Consider the following 19,620-nt stretch of genomic DNA (forward strand, 5'->3'; position numbering starts at 1 on the left):
GCTCCCCGGGCGGCGGCGGCGGCGGCGGCGCGGCGCGACTCAGGCGGCGGAGCGGGCGGCCGCGGGCGCCGCCGCCTCCTCCTCCATGGCTGTTTACCCGGCTGCATTGTGGGAGTTTGACCTCCGCGCCGCCAGCCGCCGCCTGGGCTCGCGCCGCCGCCGCCGCCGCGCACGCCATGGGAGCCGTGACTGACGGTGAGGCTTCCTGCCCGGCCGCGGCCCTTCCCCGCGCCCGGCCGCCCCCCTAGCGCCGCGGAACCTTCCCCTAGCCCCGGCCCCTTTCCCAGCACCCAAGCTTCTCCTCCGGCCGTCCCTCTGCGTCCCCAACCTTCCCGGGGCCTGGCCGCCCCCAGCGTCGCGGCCCTTCCCGGGCCCCAGCCGCCCCAGCCTCGCTCCTGAACGCCCGCGCTCCGCTGGCCCGCGCCTCTGCGGAGCCCCCACACTCGCTGCCGGGTGTCCCGGGGCTGCGCAGGCAGGGAGGAGTGCGGGGTGCTGGGGGCGCCAGTGGGAAGCGGCGCGCGGTGTCCGGGGCCGTGGGGCGCGGGGGAGCCGGAGACCGCAGGGCCTGTGGAGGCCCGGGAGGGAGTGGGAGAGCCAGGGCGAGCAGATCGGAGTTGAAGAGCCGGGGGTGCCGGCACGCGGAGACGGAGGGTGACACCTGGTGGGCTTCCCAACCTGCAGTGTGGGAGAAGACCCACAGTCGCTGGGCCTGGTCCCCGGGGCACCTGGGACCGGGACTGGGGTGGGGGCGGGGTGGAGGTGACGACCTCTAGAAGAAGCAGGTGTCACTGGGCTCCCGCAAGCCGTCAGGAGTGTTCCTGGGATGCTTACAAGATAAAGAGCCAGTGTAGGAGGAGGCCACCATGGCAAGAACCGCGTGGTGTGTCTTCAGGATGTTTTGTCAGGGCAGGGTGGGGGCAATTGTAAGGAGGGTGGTCCACAGTCCGAGCATAAATAAGGGGCGCTTTAGGCAAGGATGAACGGGCATGATGGGCAATTGGAGGAGAACCTAGCAAGCATTCTATTAGTGAGAGGGAGGTCCTTGGACTCCTGGAAAAGCAAAATCAAGAGGTGTTGGTCTGTTTAAGGGGTGGGTGACAGATAATTAGACTCCTGTGGAGAGGCTGCTTCTGAGGAGTTGAGGGACCAGGCAATAGGAAGCATAGGGATAAGGCCAAGTTTGTGGACTGATAAGTAGCAGAAGTGGGAACCAATTAAAGGTCTGGGGATTTATGGTAATTATAACATTGCCTCATTGCCGTTTCATTTATTCAGTAGATATTATCCTCCCTGGATTGGGCCTTGCTTGGATTTCCAGCCTAAAACTCACAGGCAAGACCTTTTCTTCCACTAAAGTTGCAGTGTGGTGGGGAAGGCACATTGAATAGTCCTAAGGGTTGTAACTGTTACTACTGGGAGGTACAAGGTTGGGAGTTGTAGGCTTGTATAAAAGATTGTTCATCCATTCCTGAAGATTAGGAAACCTCCTTGAAAAATTTACTCCTGATTCCTGCATTGTATTTTATTTTGGTTTTTTGAGACGAAGTCTTATTGTACAGGTGGGTCTGGCTTTGAACTCCCTCTGCAGCCCATGCTTGCCTCAAATTCACAGTGATCCTCCATCCTTAACTTCCAGAGTGCTGGGATTATAGGCATGCAGCACTACTCCCAGCCTAATCCCGTTGTTAAAGGATGAATAGGTACATTTGGACTGCAGTTTGATGTAGAGAACCATTTGTAGAAGGCCCCAAAGTGTTGGAAGAATACAAGATAGTGATTATTGTTTAGAATTTAGAAAGAAAGGAGCCACAAATTTTAAGGGAACAGGAAAGGCACTAAAAGTTTTCAGTGCTGATGTGCTGTGATCAGATTTGGTTTTATTTTTGTGTATCACAATGCTGAGGATTGAAGCCAAGTTCTTATGCATGCTAGGCAAATGCTGTAACCACGGACCCACATTCTCAGCCTCAGATTTGTATTAAAATACACAGTGTACTATGTGAAGATGGACAAGAGAGAAGGAAACTGAGGCACTAAGTTCTCTTCCAGCATGACATTTATCTTACTTATACCATGTGTCAGTTAATGTACTAGTTATGCTCATTTTACAGATGAAACTTCAACCCATAGACATGAAGTAACTTGTTGATAGGAATTTAGCCAACTAGAACACACCTGGGCGACTGCTGTCAAGACCCCTTCCTAGTAAGGTTACGGTCCACCATGTTGGCCCTCCGGCAGAGAGAAGTGTGAGATGGGGCACCAGGATGGTTGTGATTGGATATGAGGGAGGGATTGGAGGGTACCCTGGGTTTCTGACTGGAGTGACTGCCTGTCAGTATAGTTCTCTGTTAGAGTATTGGAAAGGAATGATAGATTTTTGTCAGGTGGGAGTTCAGGGGTGAGGATGGGTTCGGTAAACATCCTAACTGCAATTTGGCCCCCATATTCCTAGAAGGCACAGAAATCCCTCCTCTGCCACATACAAGCTCTCTGACCTTTGAGCCTCAACTTTATTCTCTGTCAATGGAAATAATGAAACTCAGAAGGTTATTTTAAGGGTGAAATGCAGTAAAAGTTGTAAAGAACTTGACACTGAATCCAGTACATAGTAGCATTCACTAAGTGTTAGTAAATACCAAAGTTGTTTTCTGGTTTCTGCCTTCCTGTGATGAAAATTGACCCTTTTTCATCTTTCAATCTATACATACTGCCCTTTCCTATCTTTTCTACTTTTGGGGAAAAAGATGAGCTGAAATGAGTGGCATGTGTGATCAGTCAACAGATATCTGTTGTGTCCCTTGTAAATGTGAGGTGCTAGTTACAGCACAAAGCTAGACATAGAAAGGTTGGCCCAATCCCATCCTGGAGGAAGGGAGGTCCTAATGGACAATCAAAGGAAGGTAATTTCCTAGAAGAAAGCATAAGTTTGGAGAATGAACTTGATGGAATGATGACAGAGTAACAGAGGGCTGTAATAGGACTGTCAGGTCTGATCTCTGAAGTCGTATTTAAAGTGGGACCTAAAAAAATCTGCTACATGAAGAACCCAAAAAAGTAGAGGTACCTGGCCAGGAGCTTGGTGTACACCTATAATTCCACCATTTGGGAAGCAGAGGCAGGAGGATTTCTGTGAATTCAAGGCTAGCCTGAGCTACTAGTGAAAATCTATCTCAAAAAAACAAACAAACAAAAAATAGTGGCAAAGGTATAGGGTGAAAAGAACTGAACTATATATTTACATAGTGAGACCCTGTGTCACAAAACAAAAAAACATTTAAATAGAAGGAGCAAAGGCTTGGCGTGAAAACAAGCTCCGAACCCTTTTGAGAAAGATAAGAAAGGCCAATGAGGTTGCATCCAGACAGCCAGAGTGCAGAGGCACGTAAATAGGAGCTTGTGAAGAGCCTTGCGGCTGCGGGAGGAAGGCTGGCTGTTTCCTTGGGCAACTAGTGCTGCTTGCTGACCCTACCGGGAGTTCGTGGTCTGCTCACCTCTGAGGTGATGCTGAGCTGCCTGTAGAGACTGGTATCAGAGGAGCTAAGGGTGAAAGCAGGGAATCCAACAAACATTGGACATGAGAGCCACGGGCATTAGTGACCACAGTGCAGAGGACAGTGACGTGGGTGGTACTGATACACGCTCTCCTGAAAAGCTCTCGGGAGTAGTTTTGGTGTTTAGATGGGCGTCTCTTGTCCTCTTACAAAGGTGGGGTACCTGCATCACTCATGGCTTCTGTCACCCTTACACACGGGCCTGTGTCTCCGAAAACCCTGTATTTCTTCACCTAATTGAGGACCTGGACTGTCTCAGAAAGTGAGAGGCACTCTATCACTGTCTGTAGATACTAGGCTAGGGATTTTCACCAGCACTGTCATTTTATAGATAAAAAATGGGGATCCCGTGGAGTTAATGGCTGTAGCCAGTTAGCAGCAAAAACCACTCTTCTCCCTCTGAGGGCACCCTAACATTTTAGCTAACTGAAAGGCAGTTGACATTGTGCCTGCTAAACTATGTTAACAGTTTGTGTTTGTAGGTGTTAACTTAAAGGGTGTTAAACAATGCCATAGTACCCTGATAGAAATAATTTCTAAGCACCTTGTGCAGTACAGAGTACATTAGGTAGTTATATCAATATACTAGAGCAACCAACAGATGGGAAAGGAGAAAATGGAGAGGAACAGGATCCTGCATTCTGTTTAGAAGAGCATGTGGTTTTGACAGTAGCTTCTGTTTTTTAATTAGAAAAGTATGCTGCATGGATTTAGGCTTAAAATTTGAAATAATTTTTAATATACCTATAAACAATATGACAGGATAATGCAACAGCACTATGACTGTAATAATGTAATTGTGTCCATTTCCTCTACATGCAGAAGTGTCACTGTCATCTGCAGAAGGAAGATAACAGCACAAACTTTATGGGGTTTTAAGGATGATGTGTGAGAGATAATACACATACAGCACTTTAGAGCTGTGTGATTGTGTAGCTTATTGCTGAAGCAGGACACTTTCCAGGGAGAAAGATACCAAACAGGATGGATGTTTACCAAGTAGGAATGTATAGATACTATGTTTGCTGCTGTGGGTTAGGTCTTTGTCAGTTAGCGAAACAGAGTGAATTGGACATTTGTGGGCTAAAAAACAGGACTTAGCTGGGTGTACTGGTGTACACCTGTAATCCCAGCACTTGGGAGGCTGAGGTATAAGGGTCCTTGTGAGTTAGAGACCAGTCTGAGCTACAAAGTGAATTTAAGTCCAACCAGAACTGCATAGTGAGACCCTGTCTCAAAAAGACAAAAAAAAAAAAAAAGACTTTTTGCACGAATGCCAGTGAATTCATCTCATTTGTTCTGTTTCTTGTTGCTCCAGCCCAGGGAAACTGCAAGAGTTCAACTGTTACATAATATTTCAGTACTAGGGGTCGAACTCTAGGCCTTTGCACTGAGCTACAACCCCAGCCCTTTTTTATTTTTTATTTTGAGACAGAACCTTACTATGTCACTATGTTGCCCAGGCTGGATTTGAACTTGCAGTCTTCCTGCTGCCTCCCTCTCTATGCCCAGCTAAGATAAACAGTTTTTCAAGGCAAGATTGTCATTTTATTCTTGTACCATATATTTTTAAACTTATTTGTCTGATTTTTGAGACAGAATCTTGTTGTATAGTTTGGCCTTGGCTTGAACTCCCTATGTATTCCAGGCTGACCTCAAACTTGAAGTGATCTCCTGCCTCAGCCTCCCTAGTGTTAAGGTTAGAGGTGTGTAACATTATAACTTGCCCTTGTACCATATTCTAAACATTTAGACAAACAGGAAAAACACACACCCAACACTGTTTTCACTTTTTAAATTTTTAAACTAATACTAACTATCATGAAAGTATTTACTTTGTTATCAGAAGTTTAATGAAAATAGCCCTAAGTATCAGGAGAAATCAATATTTACATGGAGGAATAAACTATCCCTTTATAGTTCTTTCCTCCCACCTTTGTATGTCATCTTAGTACTGTTGAATTTAAAAATTATTTTAACGATTTTAAACTTCTTGAAAGGAGGGACCAGGAGTTATTTTGCCATAAGGAGTCTTAGCATGGGCCATATGTAATTCATCTTAATAACTCATGAAGTAATGGTGATTCAGTGGTAAACCTAATAGCAATCTGTACAAACTTGGTTTCTACATGGCCTTAGTTTTTCCTCATCTCAATTTACAGTATGTAAAATAGCTTCTAAGCCATATAGATTGTTTTCACTGGGTGGACCCAATTAATATAAACAGTCAAATTGCTTATAATTTGTGGACTTGAAGCATGAGTATTTATTAAAACAATGTGTATAGTTAACAAAGCATGTTTTCAGTGTCCAGTGTGGAACTGAATGATTAAGATGTCATTAAAAATCATAATGTGCATATCTGATATGTTAGGAACCCTAAAACATTGGATCTGTTCTCAAACTGGAAATGTAACCTTTGTTTTATTTTGTTGCTGTTGGACCTCACTTTATATATGTTGTTTCAGAAATTGTCCATGGAGAGTTTCCAGGCAGCAACTATCTACACAGTTTAAGCTAGAAATACTGCGACCTTCCAATAAGCTTGAGAGGGAGAAGCTGACCCGTGAAGAATTATAATGGCAAATCTGTGTATACACAGACTCCCACTATGTATCTCCATAGGTACATAGATGTGACTACCTATGTTGCTAAGCATTTATTCTTTAATAACATTTTTAGGATGAGACAAGTTGTGTTTTAAATTTAACATAAAGATAATATTTTTGCTAATATGACAGTCACTGTGCTCTTTCATGTGCTTTTGTTTCTATGAATTTTCATAACACTCCTGCAAAGTGGGTGGGTTTATTCCCATTTTACAGATGAGGTTAAATGTTGATCTTGCACATACACGTGTACACTTGTACACACAAGAGTAAACACTGGGTGAAACAGCCAAGCCATTGGCTCCGCTTTTGATTTTCAGCCCAAGCAGATTGATTGTGAAATAAGCTTGGGCTAAAAAGGGCTCAGTGGAGGTGGGAGGAGTCTGTGAGCCCTGGGCAGGGAGTTCCTTGTGCTGCCAGAACTGGTCTGACCACACACCCACTGCCTGCTCCAGTGTGGTGATGGCTCTGGCCTTTTATGCACCAAGCTCTGCTGAGTCCTAACCTGCTTTCCACTACTTCGATTCCAATCTATCTAGGTAAGCCATGTTTGCTACCAACTGCAAGTGCTTTGGCAGCCTTCTAACTGGCCTTCCTGCTTTTGGGCTTTTCCTGCTTGCAGTCTACTTTCCTTAGCGTGATGTTCCTAGAAAGCTCTGCCCACAAAGTGTCAGCAACCTGAAGTTGCCTAGCATCAAAGTCTATAGTTAGTAGTCTGCCATTCACTCTAGGAGAAACCCTGTTCTAGAGTATATATTCAGTTTCCGGGTCAAGTCTATAGTTAGTAGTCTGCCATTCACTCTAGCAGAAACCCTGTTCTAGAGTATATATTCAGTTTCCGGGTCAAGCCTTTCAGACTGTCAGCTCTGCTAGCCCTCACGGTTTTCTGTGCCTGGGATGCAGGAAAGGGAAAAGTGAAGTGGGACCCCTCACACACAGACTTAACTAGGGACCAAACCCAAGGCCTTTGCACTGAACTACATCCTTAGCCCCCCACCCCTTTTTTTGGTGGCAGAGTCTCACTAAGCTACCTAAGCTGGGTTTGAACTGAAATCCTCCTGCTTTAGGCTCCTAGAGTAATGGTATTTACAAGCATGCACCACCACACCAGGTTAGGTTTTTTTTTTAAACAACTAGCAGACGTTGACTACTCATGGCATTTAATAGTCAAATTGTATCTTCATAGGTGCATAGATACAGTATGAGCTACAGTATTTTCCTGTCTCTCAAACTGACACCAACCTCTCTTTTGATACCCTTTTACTAGTTTCTTATGTGTCATTACAAGGTATCTATGCAAATGTAAGTAGATATAATTGTATCTTATTTCCCTCCATTTTTTCAAACAACATATTATTCATCATCTGGTATATAACAGGTTACTTAAATGATCTCTTACCAGTATGTAGGGAAGTTCCTCATTTTTTTTCTTATAGCTTTATGTATTCCATCATGTTCTTATACCAAAATATAATTTGTTTGCCTGTTGATGGACATTTGAGTTGTTTTTAATATTCTATCAAAATGTTCCAATGTGTACCCAGGGATTGTTGAATCCAAGATTATCTATTACTTGAAAATTTGAAATATGCTGATAAAACTATCCTTCCTTTTTTTGATTGATGATTTTTAAATATCAGAAGAACAGCTCAAATCTTACTCTGATTTTCCACAAGTCAGAAGAATCTGTCTTTCTAATCTCCCCTTGTATGTATATTTACTTGTATGTTTATTTCTCAAGTGTATGAAAGGGCTTCAGTCTTTATTTCCTATCAATGTCTTTTGTATAAACATTTGTAGAAGTGAAAATAAAATAAGATACTTGCCTCTTGGCCCTTGTTAGTACTTTGAAACAAAGCTCTTTAAAAGGCAGATGGTCCTGTTCAGATACCACAAACTCAGTTTAGAAATAGCTTCTGAATGCTGAGATACAGATGAGAGGCTGTGGAAGAAGCAGTAAACACGATGTGCTCCGTATGGTGGTCTGTGCGGTGTTCTGAACGTTTCCCAAAAACTCTTCTAATTGGAGTATTGCATATATAAAAGTGCACAGATATTAAAAGTGTACTGTTGGAATGACCACAAACTGTATATCAAATAATTTTAGTTACCAAACTTGGAAAGTCAGAGTGACTTCCCCCTCTGTGAAGGTGCCCCACTGCAGTTACTCTCAGATGTTGTCTGCCCATTCCTAAGCGCAGGTGTGTTCAGGAATCCCAGCCCTCAGTGAAGCTGGCAGCCCAGACATCTGGGGTGAAGATGGGAGTTCTGGGGGACCTTGAGCAAAATGAACAGAGAATTACTGAGTGTCATCGCTATCGCCAGATTATCTCATGCAGTGCATGTTTCCTCTTATTTTTAAAAATTTGAAAGATTTTAACGACCAACAATATGAAAAAATTTTCAAAAAAAATTTGAAAGATTTGTAGTAGAAAAGTTTATTTTTCTGCATTTTAATCTCTTTAGGGACTGTCTGTCATCAAATACTTTTCCCTTTTTTTTTTTTATTTTAAAGGGAGTAGTAAAATGAAAAAACAGTAGGAAATCCACAATCATTATATTGCATGTTGCTATCCTCTAAATAGGTAGTTACATCAGTATATTCAGAATACTGACTCAATCAAACGACATGTCAGGTTGCTCCCCTACTTCAGTCATATCATCTCAGACTGGGTAGAGTCCAGTTGTTTAGGGGTGTGTGGGGGTGGGGGGATGCAGGGTCTTCCTTGCTGGTTCTCTGCGGGCGCACAGGGAGGTGGCACGGCTTTGCTGCCACTCCTCACCCATAGGGCCTCTGCTGGCATATGGGGTTGGGGACTGCATTGCTTCCTTGCTGTTTCTCCCTGTCCGGCAGGCCACTGCCCCTGGTTTTCTTAGTTTTGCTGGATTCCTGAGTTATCCCCCTCCGTGGGCTTCAAGTTCAGATCCTTCCTGTGTCCATGGGACCCACCTCATTCCTCCTTCTCTTCCTCATGTTGCTGTATTCCAGGGTCTGGATACCAAAACATGGAAAGGTTCTTTCTCTGCTGCTCACCACTTTGCCATTTTCTCAGAAATCTTTTCAAATATTTCTGTTGTTGGTTAAAAACAGAAAGCATTAATTTGTATTTCTAAATGTAAAATAAAACCTGATACATTTGTTACTTGAGCAGACTTTCAAAACCATGATTCCAATGACCAAACCCAATTCTAAAAATTTACATCTGATGTTATCACAGAATATATTTTAAAACTAGAGCCATCTGCCATCCAAAGTTTATCTTCATTGCACCTGTGCTAGGAAGCATTGTTTAAAGATTTTGCTGGGGATATAGCTCAGTGGCACAAGTGTCTGCCTGGCAAGCACAAGGTCCTGAGTTTGATTCCCTATACCCCGCTCCCAAATTGCTGTTGATTCATCATATTAGGCTCCCCAGGAATTATATATGTTTTAAAAAATGGTGCATTTGGCTAAAAAGAAAAAAACCCCAAAATCCCACAACCCATCCCAATCTGTACCATGGCAATTAAGAAAATTACGATTTTTTAAAAATATCTTTCTGTGTCCCCTCTTACCTTAAAGAACTGGTTTCTTGTGACTGCAAGACTTCTGCATGTATGATGGGCGTACACACACACATACAGGCTTCCCTTTTCCTGCACAATGAGAGTACTGTATGTACATATCCGTGTCTCCATTTTACTTCACAGATCAAAGGCTTATTTGCATGTCTGCACACCCACAACTCTTTTTTGGGGTACATTCTGTTACAGTACACAAACATTTTATAATGTAACCAGACTCTTACTGGCTAATGATAAGATGTGCAATCTTTCTACAACGGATACCACTACTGCAGACACCCATTTACATCTGTGTTTTTGCATGGCTACTTATGTATCTAAAGGATAAATTCTGAGAATTGAAATTAGGAAGTCAGGAAGCTGTGTGCATTTTATCTGTTATGTCCAATGGCTCCCAAAGGGTATGCAGTTTACATTCCATTAATGTATGTAAGTGCAGTTTCCCAATACCCTTACCAACTCAGTGATCATCAAGTTTTGATCTTTGCCAGTCTTTAGGTAAAAAGTGGTATTTTATTGTGGTCGCCATTGGGCCTCATTATGATGCAGCATGATTTTGTGCAGGCAAGAACACTAATGCAGGACTACAGCCAAATGAGTGGGGAACCCACTTGTTAATCACTATCTACAATCCTTTCTGTGTTTCCTTCCTATTCCTTTTTGGGGCAAAAGTGAGATAGTGTTGTTAAAAATCCTCATTAGGACAGCAGCATTTAAAGATGAGGTTACTAAACTATATGTTTATTTAACAAATCCATTTCTTTGTCTCTGACCTCTCATTCTCTTTTTCTAGTCTGCCATTATATCGTTTAAGTCTCCTTTTCTCAATTTCTTGTACTAGTGCCCCTCACTAGCAGAGTCCTGAGCATTCTTAACTTTCTTTGGATTGTCTCTCCTCCCCAAAAAAGTTTCTTTAAGAGTTATCAGCACCTTTGAGTGGCTGTTCCTGAGAATTCCTTCCCCCAGGTGACAGGATGCCAGCCTTGTACAGACAGAGCGTAACTCAGCTGTAACTCAGTCTCTAGAGCAGTGCCTGACACACTGGACAATCACTTTCCTTTTTAACAACGCATAGAAGTTTTTTCTTATTAGGAAGTACACATGACAGAAGTTACTATTTTAGAGTATTTGTACAGTTCAGTGGCATTCCATCCTTTTATTGCGAATGAATAAATGAGTGGTCACATCGGCTATTTGTCCTTGAAAGTTACCAAGACCAGATGGTCATTTTAATTTTCATTATCCTTCTTTCCTCTCAGACGAAGTCATAAGGAAACGTCTCCTTATTGATGGAGATGGTGCTGGAGATGACCGCAGAATTAATCTGCTAGTGAAAAGTTTCATTAAATGGTGCAACTCTGGATCCCAAGAAGAGGGGTATTTCATTTTACTGTTATTCTTATGCCAATGTCCTGATGTGATTTTGTTAAGGTCCTACTAGTATTTCAAGTTTTCATTCACCTTAAATATCCAATGAAGACACCCCAAAGTGGTCTTTTTTTCTGGCCCTTTCCTTTCTTTAAAGGCCTCCTTTATGTTTATGAAATGTACAAAAGCAGAAGGGTAAGAAAAGAAATGATGAAATTCAAGATTTTTAGTTTGATCACTTTTAGCAGATGGGTATAGAATAACAAAATAGCTAAATGAGATTTTTCTCCTTTGTTAATAAGTTAGTCTAAAACTGCTACACAATAGGTATGAATATGTGTTCTTTTTTGTTGTTGTTATTTTGTTCTTTTGATAAAAGGTCTCCCTGTGTAGTTTAGACTGGTCTTGAACATACTGTGTAGCCCAGGAAGGCCTCAGACTCTCAGCAATCCTCCCGCCTTGGGTTATCACACCCAGATATATGCTTAATAATTTTGTTAACATAGAAAAATTTTCATCTGGATTTGGTTACATAGATACTTGGTAATACTATAAAGAGTGAAAACTTATGTGATCAGAGTTGTGATTAAGCAATCTGCTTAATCAGTATTTTTAAAAGTATTTGAACAATTCAGAAAATTCATTTGAATTAAGATTATATGATGTGAACAGAAGTCCCATCTTGCATCTGCAACTAAACCAGTCTATGAATTCAAGTATACCACATTTTAAAAAAGATAAGGTAAACAAATATTCTAAGTTATTTGAAATAAACAGTGATTCTCTCAGAGCTTGATGTAATTTAGTGAGCAAATCTTTGCCTGGGTTATAGTAGTTCAACTTTAACAATCCAGAGATATCTCTACCTATGCGTCTTTCTTTCCCATCAGATACAGCCAGTACCAACGAATGCTGAGCACTCTGTCCCAATGTGAGTTTTCCATGGGCAAAACTTTGCTGGTGTATGATATGAATCTCAGGGAGATGGAAAACTATGAAAAAATTTACAAAGAAATAGGTGAGAAACTTAAAGTAATTAATATTTCTGTCTCTAATTTTTTTTTTATGGTCTAAAGAAAAAAATGCCAGAAATTTTCCTTAGTGACAAAAGGGTAGCAATTACACTGTTAGTAGAAACAACACAGTAAATACTAGCTATAAAACCTAAACACAGTAAATACTAGCAAGACCTAAATCCCCAGTTTATTCTTATATGATATAGTGCTTCACTTTACAATATCTATTTTGGTAGCATGGAACTTCAATTTAGAAACGTTTTAAAATTGAAAATGGGAATTAGATATGTTATAACAATCTTTTTTTTTTTAAACCTTTCCAAATAGAATGCAACATTGCAGGAGCACATGAAAAGATTGCTGAGTGCAAAAAGCAAATTCTTCAAGCAAAACGTATTAGAAAAAATCGCCAAGGTAAGGGCTTTGAAGGATTTAGTGTGCAAATACTTTATTATTTATTGGCATTTACATGCAGTTTTTGATGTTGTGAGGTAAAATCTGCAGCTAAAATTAAGATTATTTACCAAAAAAAAATTAGAAACTACATTTAATTTTAAGCTACATTATGCTTTAAACTAGAAGAAAGGGAAAGCTATGCTAAAAAATGGTTTTACTGAAGTGTATGCATTATCTAAGTATTTCTTAGTGTTAATATTAATTTTTTCCTGTCTTTAAACTCTCTTGCCTAAATAGCATTATGGCTAATCAACAAAGTCAATTTACAGAAATATATGAGATTTAGGGATTTGTTTATAAACAAACAAATGAAATTACTTTCAAAAATTTAAATCCAGTGGGTTTTTAAGACAGACAAACATTTACAAGCTGCTAAAGTATCTAATAAGAATTAAAGTTTGCTTTTTCTAATCTCCTTTGTTTTAAAATTAGAATAAGAACTTACATAGCTAAAACACTTTCAAAATAATTTTTAATGACAAGAGCAGGACTACTTTTGTATGTGAACTGAAAAATTTAAAAATAAAATATAGTTTCTAATGATAAATATTATAATACATATGGGAAATTAGAAGGAAATACAAAATAATTATTTGGGAACTTTGAATTCTTGTCTCAGTTTTTTCATTTTGTTTTATTTTATGCTAATCATATTATTTGTAATGCAAAAGATACTATTTTTAAAAATCATGCTTACTTAATATACTGAGTTCCAGAACAGTGAATTTCAATTTTTTGTTTTGTTTCTTTTTTTGTAATTTTGAGACAGGGTTTTGTTATGCAGTTCAGGCTAGCCTTGAACTTGCAGTGATCCTTCTGCCTCAGCCTCCTGAGTGCTGGGCTTACAGGCGTACATCACCACTCCTGATTAAATTTCAATTTTTTTTTTATGCATTTCAGGCTAGCCTCAAGCTCATTTTGTAGCCCAGGCTGGTCTCGAACTCGCAAGGATCCTCCTACCTCAGGCTCTCCAGTGCTGCGATTATAGGCACGAACCACCACGTCCCGCTCTAAATTTCAATTTTTAATGAGCTAATTAAGATGAACTTTTATTTCCTCTATTTTGTATATGGATTTAATTTTGGGTGATGGTACTGGATTAAATCCCAGACCTCAGAAATGCTAAGCAAGTGCTCTGCCACTAAGCCACATCTCTAACTTATGTCTCCTTTTAAAAGTTGGCTTTTGCATTCAGCTTAATTATTTATGGTGGGCCAGGAAGGTAGCTCAGGTACAGCTCCTACCTGGCAAAAACAAGATCCTGAGTTTGATTCCTGGTACTCCTCCCCCCAAAATAAAGTATTTGTGGTGAAGTTTCAGTGACCAATTTATAACAAGAGATACCAGCCTACATAATAACTCACTGCAAATTACTTAGAAGTATTTTGCAGCATTTTGTTAGGAGAGTTTAAAGTAAATCCTAGCATTTGTTGTTTCATAAGAAGGTTATCAGGATGAACGTGACTTAATTTTGGAGGATCAGTCCAGTAGAAATAATGACCTTAATTTTAAATCATTTCAAAGTTTCAAAACATTTTACCTTTAGAATTCATGAGAAGTGCTGTTGCCTAAGACCTGGGAATGAAATACAGTGGGATGTATTTCCTCACTGAGTTGTTGTTGGGCAAACAGTGAATAAGATCCTTTCAGAGTCAGTCCACTTGAGCAGGCCTGACTGAAGTGCATCAGGCTTACACTGACCCCTGACATCCTGTCCAGGACTTGTAAATGAACCCCAAAGCAAGACCTAAATCCCCAGACAGAGCACTTTTGATGCACAAGGCATTCAGGTTGTGGTTGAATCAAGGGAAACTGACAATGTTCTCCATACATCATCATTTTTCTTTGTAAACTAGAAAAATGAATATGAGAGACTTGTGGTATTACACATTCTGTCTTGATAATCCAGATTTGAAAAGGAAAAAAAAATTTAAATTGACCTTTTCATTTTTGTCTTTCAGAATATGATGCTTTGGCAAAGGTGATCCAGCATCACCCAGACAGGCATGAGACCTTAAAGTAAGTCAGAGGTTCATGTTGTACAGAACCAGCTGGCTGAGTTACTTTTCATGTTGCTGAGACAAAATACCTGACCCTAAAGTTAGAGGAGGAAGGGGTTTTTTAGTTCATAGACTATAGAGGTTACAGTCTATGGTTAGCCAGCACCAAGGCAGAGTGGAGCTTGGCAGACTCCAAAGGCAGCACCACAGAGGAGAAACAGAGATGGCAGGCAGCAGCAATCTGGAAGCACTAGGCAACCTCCACAGCCCTCTTTCTGTCCCCTCCATCCTATCCAGGCTGTGTGCCCAGGCACTCACACCTAGGGTGGGCCTTCCCAATATCTACCCCCAGAACTACAGCAAACCAAGTGATGGAATGATTTAGTGATCACACCCTGATTCCAGCATCACACACTCATGATCCAGCTGCTTCTGAAAAGCCCTGCCTATGATCACTTGAGGCTTTGGGGGCATCTAGACACAAGCCAAAACACTATCCTTTACACATGGATGCTCAGTTACTAGTCTGTGAACTTGTTGTGCTGTGTATGTGTTTGTTTGTTTGCTGGTTTGAGACAAGGTCTCACTTCGTAGTTTGGGCTGGTTTTGAACTCACTATGCATCCCAGGCTGGCCTCAAACTTGTGGCAATCCTCCTGCCTCAGCCTCCTGTATGCTGGGCTTATAGGCATGGGCCATTACCCCTGACCTGCATTTTATTTTTATAGAAGCATATTAACATATAGTGAGAGTCACAAGGAAGTATCATATTGCAGTATCATGTATTCTAACATCTTGACTAGATCTGTTTTTCTTCCAGTCTTCCTACTTTTATGTCTATAAGACATTCATGTAATGTGCTCAATAGGAAAATGGATAAAGAGTATATTGTATGCATATAATAGAATGTATAATTATAGCAAATAATAATATATTAATTTTTTTATCAGAAGTACTTTTATTATCATGACAATAAATATCCTGACTCTGAATGAAGCATAGAGGTGGTACTAGCTAGTGTCCCTGGGCCCATGTGGGAAGAGGTGGCCTTCCTGGAATCCTGGCTTCGGAGAAGCCAGAGTGGGCTGGCAGGGGACAAGCAGTGCAGGAACTTGGAGTGAGCCAAGCGTCTCCAGGATGGGCTCATGGTGGAGAGAGGGGCAAAGGGTGGCAGAACAGTGAAAAGAAGCAGAGCTAGTGACCAGGTGCTGGGTGACCACTGTCGGGTAGGTGGGAAGGGCTGTGGCTGTGTGTGTCATGAGGGGATGGCGGGGGACCGAGGGGATCTGCAGGAGGATTGTGCTTGGGGTGAGGGGCTCACCAAGGTGGCCCCTGGGAGGGGCAGGAGAGCAGCATCCCTGCTCCCAACTGCAGCAGACACTCAGAGGAGACCCCTGTCCTGGACTGGCCCCGGTCGGGCAGCAGATCAGATTGGCAGCTGACAGTGAGGCTCCTGTGAGGCTGAAGAGCAGGTGTGCGTCTGGCCCCACGTGGGCGCAAAGGTGGACCGCTCTGCTGCTGTTCTCTGCAGCATGCATGCAAGGGCTGAGCTTGGGCTCTGGCTCCGCCCAGGAGAGTGGTGCTTTGGGCTCCCCGTCCTCTGGTTTGGCTCCACCTGTGGCCTTCCTGTGGTTCTCTAGCACCCTGCAGGGTCCCAGATTGACGACAGGTGGGGTCATCTGGAGCAGCTGGCTAGGCACTCAAAGTTGATCGCCTTTGCCTAGGGCAGGCAGTTCAAGGGAGACTCTAGGTCTCAGGGGGCCCCAGGCAGAGGTGGCCTGCAGAGGGCCCAAAAGGGCAGCCCCTGGCCTGCTGGCCCCTAAAGCATAGTTGGTGGGAGCCCTGTGCGGAGGGCACCTGTGACAGCAGCAGCTGCCTGGCAGCATTGAGCTCCCCTAGGGAGCTGCTCAGGGAAGCACCCAAGATTGACTAGAAAGTGGGGTGGAGTGGGGTAACTTCATGGAGACCCAGTCAGGGAGACCCAGTCTGGGACCCAGGGTCTAAGGAGGCAAAGCTAGGTGACACAGCTCAGGTGGCCCTGGGGATGGCTGGATTCGTGGTACACACCAGGCTCCTGGGCTCCACGCACAGGTGAATCTCCTGTGGGTCCGGCACTACACTCTGGGCACACAAGGACACCACCATGTGGGTCTCCCATAGCCACTCCCTTGAGACACAGTAAGCTCCGGCCTCCCTCCTGGGCTGTCCCCTTCTGCTCAGGGACAAAGCACTGGTCAGAAGGGCCTAACCAGGCCCTCATGTTTGGATCTGACCTCAAGGGCAGTGTCAGAAGGTCTGTCTGCCGTGGCCCTTGACAGCGTGCCCACTGCTTTTCCTTATTGCTAAAGGGAGCAGAAAACATGTGGATGCTTGCCTGCCTCCCCCCCGCCCCCCGCTTTGTTTCCCTCTTTCCCTTCCACTTTTTCCTCTCTGCTTCCATTCTTGGAATTGAACGCAGGGCCTCCCCAAGAAGTATAACCCCAGTTGTCTTGTGCTTTGCACTGTGACCATATACGGTCTGGCCTGAGTCACGCAGTTGTCCAGGTGAGCTGCTGCTCTCCATCCTCCTGCCTCAGTCTCTGCAGTAGCTTGGAGGAGAGGCAAGTTTCTTTTACCTGGCTGATGTGGTACTTCTTCAGATTTAGATACACATTTTTAAAACACTGATCAGTTAAAAAAGATACTTCATGAAGTCTAAATTATTTCAAGTTCCCAAAATACATATAGAATAGTAACTGTTTATGATAGTTAGAAACCTCACCCCAAGTATTATATATCCATACTTTGTATTCACCAGCTGTGCAAGTACAGTACATGCATTTTGCAAAGATTAAAATGATACCATTGTTACCTAAGTGAGAGGTAGAGGAGAAAAAAGGCCTGGGATAGAGGACCAAGGGTAAGATTCTTTTTCTTTTATGTTTTGTTTTGTTTTTGTGTGTTTTTGAGACAGGCTTTGCAGGCTGGTTTTGAACTCACTTACTAAGCCCAGACTGGCCTTGAACTCATGTGATCCTCCTGCCTCAGCCTTCCAAATGTTGGGATTATAGGCATGTGTCACTATGCTTAGCTCACAGAATATTTCAAATTAATCAGCAATGTTTATTTCTTTTACTGAAAGAAATATTTGAAATTAATATGACCAAATACATTAGTTCTTGGTTTTAGGTATTCTATTATCTGTGTTTTCCTCTATGTCAAAATTTTTATCTAAAACTGTAGTTTTAATGAAAATAGTCTATATTTAGGAATTAAATTCTCAGCTTTAAGTGTCACTATACTGAAGTGTTATAAATGCTTTTTAATTTTAAAAATACTATTTAGTCATTTAAAAATTTGATACTAAATGTAGATTCTGTTCATCTAGTAGCAAAATATAACACTGGCTTCTTGTTTCCTTTTTAGGGAACTAGAGGCTTTAGGGAAAGAGTTGGAGCATCTTTCACACATTAAAGAAAGCGTGGAAGACAAGGTATTTACCCACATATGTCAGCCTTTCTCGTCTGTGTTGCAGACAATCAGTTAAACTCTGCTTCTTGTTAACACAGCTGGAATTGCGACGGAAACAGTTTCACGTTCTTCTTAGCACCATCCATGAACTCCAGCAGACTCTGGAAAGTAAGTATAGTGGTCCCGGCACTGAGGGACCTTTAGGAAGCCTTGCGGTGATCCGAGGTGCACTTCCAAGCCAGCCAGTTTTGGAGAGGAGGCGGAGCTTGGGCTGCTGAGGAGGGGCGATGGGTGCTGCTGGAAACCGTGCCTCTGCTCAGTTTTCTAATGCACGCCACTGGGTCTGAATGTTCAGTCATATGTGGTCTAATTACACACCTAGTAATGTTAAGGAAAGCTCAGGGATTGTAGAGAGAAGGTTTCCTGTGGTTTCCTACAGAAAAGCCATGACTCAGGGCCCGGGCAGGCAGTGAGGGTAATGGTCATGAGTGCAGGAAGGCCTTTGCGTGCCCGTGAAGGGCAAGTGCTGGAAAGAGCTGAAGACTTGGTCCTGTGTTGAGTGGAGCTAGTGGGAACTTTGTTACTTTTCTTTTCTTTTTTTTTTTTTTTTTTAATGGGTTTTCCGGCAAACACCAGAAAACCTACTAGACAAATTCTAAAGAGCTGTAACACTTTTTACTTTTCATTATTTTCAAGAAACGGCTCATATCTTGGCTTTTTTTTTTTTTTTAGTGAAATCTGTTACGCAAACTTTAGATTTCCCTAATAACATCAAGCAAACCAGTATTTTTTAAATTAAACATTTATGTGGAACAATTATATTTTGTCCATCCTTGCTTTACATGTATTGGCTAATAAAAGAAATGTTTTCATCTGTAGACTAAATATAAAACTTAGACAAAGTTGACTGAAACATTGTGTTTCTTTCCCAATTATAGATGATGAAAAGCTCTCAGAAGTAGAAGAAACTCAAGAAACAAGCATAGAAACGGATCCTAAGCCATAGCAGATCAATTGCTCGTCATTCCCAAGAATGCTGAAAGAGCTCCGTGACTTAGTATGTTAGAATTTGTTATGCTCTTAAAATATTTAAAATTTGGGCAACAAATACTTTGCTTTTAAATATTAATACTCATTCATATTTCTTCACACAACGAAAAATGACTTCAGTGTATTTTTTTATTGAAGCACATTTTTTATTCTTAAAAGACAGGAAACAACACTGAAATAAAATGTGTTTAAAGTTGGATGTTTGTGGTCCTTAGTAACCCAGGTAGTTGTTTAAGTGGTAACATCAATTACTTTATAAAATAAGTTGAAGATTGTGAGAAGGTAGAATTTTTAGGATATACTTGAGAAAATGAGTCCATTCCTGGAAATCATTATCACTTTTGAAAATAAAGTCCATGAATAGGCTCCAAGGGCCACAATCATGTAAAATTATGTGCAAAATGTTGATGGTGGGGAAAGTTTCCATGATACTAAGGATCACTGGTGCAAGAGGTAATTACAAGATGTAAAGTAAATCCATGGACATTGCTTTCTATCTCATTCTCTCTTTGGTACTTAAGGAATGTGCTTGTTAAATGGCTTTTTATGTTTGT

At 41.9% G+C, this 19,620-nt stretch overlaps 1 protein-coding gene and 1 non-coding gene across 5 annotated transcripts; one reads left to right on the forward strand and one right to left on the reverse strand.

The window, feature by feature from the left end:
- The first annotated feature begins 39 nt into the window (after positions 1-39).
- On the forward strand, positions 40-19,265 carry Thoc7 (THO complex subunit 7). 4 transcript variants are annotated; one of them, XM_013144071.3, is made up of 9 exons: positions 71-195; positions 1,276-1,332; positions 10,987-11,104; positions 11,986-12,113; positions 12,439-12,525; positions 14,529-14,586; positions 17,972-18,038; positions 18,115-18,184; positions 18,955-19,265. In XM_013144071.3, exons 1-9 carry the CDS (start codon positions 177-179, stop codon positions 19,020-19,022), a joined length of 672 nt encoding a protein of 223 aa, XP_012999525.2. In that variant the 5' UTR covers positions 71-176; the 3' UTR covers positions 19,023-19,265. The 4 variants fall into 4 exon arrangements, with proteins under 4 accessions (XP_003480034.3, XP_012999525.2, XP_012999526.2 ...); XM_013144072.3 differs by having other exon boundaries at positions 81-195; positions 1,279-1,332; XM_023561707.2 differs by lacking the exon at positions 71-195 and adding an exon at positions 6,023-6,179 and having other exon boundaries at positions 1,306-1,332.
- Positions 18,630-18,690, reverse strand: LOC111754639 (U7 small nuclear RNA). Its single transcript, XR_002789321.1, has one exon. It is a non-coding gene; the product is annotated as a U7 small nuclear RNA (small nuclear RNA).
- Positions 19,266-19,620: the final 355 nt, after the last annotated feature.

This window comes from Cavia porcellus, unplaced genomic scaffold (genome assembly GCF_034190915.1).
Source record: "Cavia porcellus strain 051 isolate PalLab524CR breed Dunkin Hartley unplaced genomic scaffold, mCavPor4.1 scaffold_10, whole genome shotgun sequence".
NCBI classification, from domain to species: Eukaryota; Metazoa; Chordata; class Mammalia; order Rodentia; family Caviidae; genus Cavia; species Cavia porcellus.

What these genes read in the sequence shown, in the direction of transcription:
- Thoc7 (XM_013144071.3), top strand. An exon ending in TTCCAGCCTAAAACTCACAG is followed by an intron (nt 1,333 to 10,986) that starts GCAAGACCTTTT and finishes CTTTCCTCTCAG; the next exon opens with ACGAAGTCATAAGGAAACGT. An exon ending in AAAAATTTACAAAGAAATAG is followed by an intron (nt 12,114 to 12,438) that starts GTGAGAAACTTA and finishes CTTTCCAAATAG; the next exon opens with AATGCAACATTGCAGGAGCA.